General features: G+C 36.2%; 1 protein-coding gene across 1 annotated transcript; it reads left to right on the forward strand.

Moving 5' to 3' along the window:
* Positions 1 to 4,011: 4,011 nt before the first annotated feature.
* Positions 4,012 to 6,015, forward strand: FSHB (follicle stimulating hormone subunit beta). Its single transcript, XM_077112284.1, has 2 exons — positions 4,012 to 4,170; positions 5,785 to 6,015. The coding sequence occupies exons 1-2, from the start codon at positions 4,012 to 4,014 to the stop codon at positions 6,013 to 6,015; spliced, it is 390 nt and encodes a 129-aa protein (XP_076968399.1).
* The last annotated feature ends 367 nt before the right edge of the window (positions 6,016 to 6,382 follow it).

Here is a 6,382-nt window from a genome sequence, read left to right on the forward strand (position 1 = left end):
AGCTCAAACCACAATAGAGGTTTTCTTGCAAAAGCTGAGAACACACAGACAAGAGCTATCTAATGGGATCTAGAGCCAGGGAGAAGTGCAGCCACTGCCAGAAAGGGAATCAAAATGACAAGGAGAGAAATGCCTCGAATTTCTCTTTCCTGTTACCCTCCAATTTCCCTTCCAGTGCTTCCCACTGGCTGCACCAAGGTACAAACCAATTGAATAGTAGCTTGGGAGAGGCAACCTGCAAAGCCCTTTTCCCCACAACATAGAAAGCAGAACAGAGCAAGAACACAGAATGCATCAAATAGGAAACAGGCTATGGACCAGCATAGCATAGTGGTAACAATGAGTGTTTTTGCATTTCTTTAAATTTCAAATTGTTCCACAGAACTGTAGTAGTGTCTGCTATATATAAGAAACTCTACCCCTGTTGGGAATACAAAGGTGTCTAAGAAAGAGCTCTAGATTTTCATAAATAAAATAGTTCAACAACTCCTATGAGGGCAATGACATACAATTAAGAAATATGTTGATCAAACGAGGCTGTTTGAAGCTTGGAATTGAGAGAAAGGTCCGGGGGCTTCTTGACAGCCCAAGGAGAATAGGGCATTTTAGATAGGTACTTCTGACCTAAATGCTGATGGAAGTATAAATATGGGCATTAGAATATCTGCACAAATTTTGGATGTTTTCCCATCTTGGCTATGCTCTAACTCACATAATTAGTGAAAACTGTAGCCTACTGAGGTCAGCATGGCTCAATGAGTAGTCCTCTGATTTCAGACCCAAGCAGACCTAGATATAAACCTCAGTTCTGCTACTTACAGGAACATGGCCTTGGGGAAGTCATTTATCCTCAGTCTCCCCATCTTTCAAAGAGGAATAATAGTAATTTCTTTAGAAGGTTGTTGTGAAGAAATATGAGATCATATTTTTAACATGTTTAGTTCAGTGCTTGGTACACAAGTGCTCAACAAAAAGAAGCTATTAAAATTTTAAAGTGAATATGCAGTAAACTAATATGGCTTCATATACTATTAGTTATCAAAACACAGAAGTTCATGGATATTCACACAAATATACTTTGTAAGTAGACATAGGTAACATGAAAATAATACAAGGTATAATAGAACAAAGCTCAGTTTTAGAAAAACTGAAGAGATTTAGAATTTTTAAGGAACGATGACTATATTTCATTCAATATGTACTATATGAAATTTAATTATTTATTCTATAATTTTGAAAATTTGCCATTACTGACAGATTTCAAAATATTTATACCTTTGCAATATTCATTTACATCAATATCGAATTAGTATTTACAACGTCCATTACAATGCTAAGTTTTGTTTATGTCATACTTACTTGGGAAAATCATAACCCTTGTGTTTTAGTTTCCTAGGCTGCTCAAAGCAAATACCATGAAATGATTCAGCTTAAAGCAATGGGAATTTATGCACTTGCAGCTACTTGGAAAAATGTCCAAATCTAAAGGCATTATCACTGCAATGCTTACTTCCAAAGTAAGTCTCTTTCTTCTCTTCCAGATTTTGTTGTATTTAGCTGCTTGTTTCTGTGGTTTTATCCCTCTCAGAATTCATCGCATTTATTAAAATTCCAGTAATAGGATTAAGATCCATCCTGAATGAGGTGGGTCACATGTTAACTGAAGTAGCCTCATCAAAAGGTACGACTTACACTTATACGAATGGAATGGATTAGATTGAAGAAGAAGTTTTTGTGGGGTACATACAACTTCAAACCACCATACCTGGATAAATCCAACTTTTTTTCATTCATGTGCCTGAACCTCTGTTATTAAATTAGACTACAGAAATATGCACATCCGTGCTGACTAATTGCATGTTAAATCTTAACCATATACCTCCAGAGGGCCCTTCATGCTGCAAGGCAATCATATTACACAGCGCATTATTTAGTCCCTCTCCCAATCTCAGAGACAACTATTTTAAATCTTTTTTTCTCAAACCCTCAACAAGTCCTCCCCATCCTCTCTCTCAGATGATGATCCAACTCTCTATTTTAAAGAGAAAATGAAAGTAATTGGAGGAGAGTTTGCAGAGTCCACCACCACACCTAACCACCCCTCAGAATCTGCCTTTCTGTCTGATACTGGGATGAGCAATCCATGCTCCTGTCTAAAATCAGTCCATCCATGCATGCTCTAAAACCCGCGCCTTTTCATCTACTCAAGAACTTTACTCAGGGAGGAACATTACTCCCCTCTCACTTTGACATCATCATTTCTCACTCTCTACTCAATTATTCTTATCACCACATAAACAGGCAATTATTTTATCATTCCTATCTTAAAAAATTAAAAGCAAAAGAAAATTATCTTTACCCCACTTTCACTTTGCTCAACCAATTCTTTGTTAAACTTTGTAACAAAACTCATTGAAAGAGCTTTCTTTATTTATTATGAGTCATCTCCTCCCAATCTCTTAATCATACATCAATCTGGTTTTTGCCACCATCACAATAAAGAAACTTCTCTAACCAAAGTTACAAGTGACCTTTACATTGCCACATGTATTGCACAATTCTCAGTCCTTATCTTAAATGACCCATAAGCAGCATTTGGCACAGTTGTCACTTGTTTCTCTGTGATAAACTCCTTTTTCTTTGCTTTTAGGACACTACGCTATTCCCTTCCTTTCTTCTTAGTCTCCTTTGGTAGCTCCTAATCTTATCTTGACCTCTTAATCTTGGAGGATACTACGCTCAAATCATGGTCTTTTTGCTTCTCTATCTAGACTCACTCCCTTTGGCAATCTCTTCTAGGTTCATAGGGATTTCCAAATTACATCTTTAGCCACTATATTTCCCCAAAAATCCAGATCTAACCCCCCTCTTCAGCTTGCCTAATAAAAGGTAAAGAGATATCATTCATACTTTATATGTAAGTCATATCATGAAAGGCTTTCTATTTGTTCATTCTCTTAGAGCTTTCAATCTGCTCTTAGAGCAATTTATTAGCCACATCTATTTGATGCACCTCCTTGACAGGGTCGAAGTAATGCTTGAAAAGGATTCTGAGTTGCCCAAGTTAAAGATACAAAAGAAAAACCTAGAGTCACATTTAATTAGACAAGGTAAAGGAGTGGGTGTGCTACTATATCAAATTTAATTTGTACAAAATCTTCATCTCTGGTAACAATATTTTTCCTGATCTACTGCGTTTAGACTACTTTAGTAAAACTTGATCTCCCTGTCTACCTAAACACTGAATCACTTACAGCAAATTCAGGCTAGTATTGGTCATGTTAATACCCAACAAATCCACAAGGTGTTAGTTGCATGTGATTTTGTATAAAAGGTGAACTTGAGAGTTGACGTACTCTACAGCTTTCCCCGGGCCAAGCAGCTGACCACAGGTGAGTCTTAGCATCTATAGTTTTCAAGTGGTATACCTAATCTGAAATTTTCAGGGCTAGAGAATATAAGTAGATCTTTTCACTACTATTGTAAATCTAGCTTCTTAAATATGGGAAATTCTGTACTCACTGTTAGCAAACCACAAACTTCATAGAACAATTTGCTTGACTTCTTAAATCGCCTTATTTTAAAGAACAGGGGGCACAACTAAATACCAATATTTATGAAATGCTAAAAATGAAGAAATAATTTTATAGTATTGAATTTTCTTTTTCTTTTTAAACAAGGAGTCTTAAAAATAACAGCAAAGGGGCACTTCTGTAATCACAATTACATGAGAGTAATTACTTTCAGAAACCCAGCCATAATACTTTAATTTTTACATACCCCTCTGCTTAAATCATTATATTGGAGATTACTTTGAGAAAAAGGAGAAGGAAGAAGAAGAGAAATAAAAAGCCAACAAAGAGGAAAAAAGCAAAGAACTTGTTGAAGCAAAACGTGGTTGGGAAGGGCGGGTAGACCAATTCTTGTTAGTTTGGTCAACTTATATAATGATTATAATTCTTTGGTTTCTTCATTTCTAATGTGCTCCAATTGTTTGCATCCCAGCCCAGGATGAAATCAGTCCAGATTTGCGTCCTTTTCTACTGTTGGAAAGCATTCTGCTGCAGTAGCTGTGAGCTGACCAACATCACCATTGCAGTGGAGAAAGAGGAGTGTCATTTCTGCATAAGCATCAATACCACTTGGTGTGCAGGCTACTGCTACACCCGGGTAGGAACTCTGTTTGGCTGACAGCAAGGATGCTGAGGGTTTAGAGAAAGCAAGTTTCATTAAGTCCCAATTTACCAGTATTTGATCTTTCCCAAATAACAACCACGAGTTCTTTAGCCAATACTGTCTTAGGTTGTGATTGGAGTTAATTACATGGTATCATTTAGATGTGTGAGTTAGGATTTGAGATCTGCTGTAATTTAGGAAGGCTTAGATTAAGATAAATGAAACATTTAATAATATAACTCTGCATTTCAAAAAAAGTATTTCTATCATTCATTGAGGTTCTTTCCCTAAAAAAAAAAAAAGCTATTTCTAGGTTTGATTTTACATATAGATAGATAAACATGCAAATATACAGCTATTTAATCATAGAGAAACTACAGTAGACTGCAGTAGTCTCAAAAAGAGAAATGCCTAATTGAGAACATATCATTACAATAGAGATAGCACTGGCCAAATTATAAAAAGTATTTTATTGGCCTACCTGAATTAAAATGCCATAAGCAGCCCAAGAATACAATCAGTCCTAGTAGACTGTTACAAATAAAATGAACCAGCAAGCCCACTCCTTTCTTTATGCCATTAAGTTAACAGAGGCACAGAAACATTAAACCACAACTTTACATTCTCACAGTTTATTTGCATTAATCCAAGTAAAAAGGCTTCTTTGTTTTCTTTTCTTTTTCCCTATAGCAGCAAATTATCTATGCAGAATTCCATTCTATACACTGTAATTGAAAATATCAACTCTTTAATGAAATACGCTTTATTTGATAGTAAATGAGTTTGATTACTCAAACTCCATTTATTGCATCTTTGATAAATCAACTTTGTAGTTATCATTTATTTATATCATTTATTTCATGATATTGAAATAAATTTAACAGGCAGACCCAATTTCTTCCCTCACTGCAAATAATTTTTTCACTAGAAAGTACTAGAATACACAATTTCTGCCTGGATTAAAAGTTCTTATACACAATATGTGTGGTGCCCTTTTGAAATTAAAAACCTGGCAAGGAGGAAAAAATATCTACAAGGCTTTTTGGATATTTAAAATGAGTGATGTGAGGCTCCATAAACATTTTTCAGCTGAGCATTAACATTTCATATTATTTATTTTCTTGTGAGATTTTTAATAAATACACAGGGACAATATACTTAGAAATTCTTTTTCTGAGAAATTAAACTCCAATGTTGTATGGTTTAACCTGTCATTAACATAAGTTTCAATTAACTATAAAAAGTCAACTTGAAATTCTAAAGGTCATATTTTCCTTTTCATCATTTTTCCATATTAAAATTCAAAGTTTCTTTAGAGTTTGAGAAACAACTATTATTTTGATATTATTGATATCATATAATATTTTGATATAGCCATTGGGGAGTAAGAGAAGGAAAGACTCGTTTTCTCTATGATTTCCAGAACAATCTAGAAATGTGGTATAACACATAGATAATTTATGAGGTCCAGTATTTTCAGTTAGGAATTTCATAAGTGTGTCTTAATGGGTAAGAGCAAGTAGTGTTACATCCATGTCTCATTTTGTCTAAACTATAAAGAAACATCCAGAATCCTGTAACCTAACTCTTTTTTCCTGAACTTTTCAGGACCTGGTGTACAAGGACCCAGCCAGACCCAACATCCAGAAAGCATGTACTTTCAAGGAGCTGGTGTATGAGACAGTGAGAGTGCCCGGCTGTGCACACCACACAGACTCCCTGTACACCTACCCTGTAGCCACTGACTGTCACTGTGGCAAGTGTGACAGTGATAGCACTGACTGCACCGTGCGAGGTCTAGGACCCAGCTACTGCTCCTTCAGTGAAATGAAAGAATGAAGAGCAGTGGGCATTGGGGGCAGCCTGCACTTGTCCTCCCGGACCAAAATATCAAAAATGTCTGTGTGTGAACAGTGGTCCAGTCTGTAAACCCCTAAGGGCCAGGGAACCATCAGACCCCACTAGTAGCTGCCTTATTGTTCCAAGTGGGAGCTCCAGTTCTGGAATGCTAACACTGAGAGCTGCCTCCACTCCACTCTTGTCATTTCTCTCATTCTGAACTCAGACTCTTGGAGGGCTTTCCAGTTTAATAATGTTAGAAGCCCTCTAAAACAATCCCCTTTCCCTTAAAGATGGAGATACTGAGGCCCAGAAGGAGGAAATGACAATATGTATGGGTAAAAAAAAAACTAACTATAGTACAGTC

The sequence above is a fragment of the Tamandua tetradactyla genome, chromosome 8, assembly GCF_023851605.1.
Source record: "Tamandua tetradactyla isolate mTamTet1 chromosome 8, mTamTet1.pri, whole genome shotgun sequence".
Taxonomy (NCBI): domain Eukaryota; kingdom Metazoa; phylum Chordata; class Mammalia; order Pilosa; family Myrmecophagidae; genus Tamandua; species Tamandua tetradactyla.

What these genes read in the sequence shown, in the direction of transcription:
- FSHB (XM_077112284.1), top strand. Translation starts at nt 4,012, where the DNA reads ATGAAATCAGTCCAGATTTGCGTCCTTTTCTACTGTTGGAAAGCATTC. An exon ending in CAGGCTACTGCTACACCCGG is followed by an intron (nt 4,171 to 5,784) that starts GTAGGAACTCTG and finishes TGAACTTTTCAG; the next exon opens with GACCTGGTGTACAAGGACCC.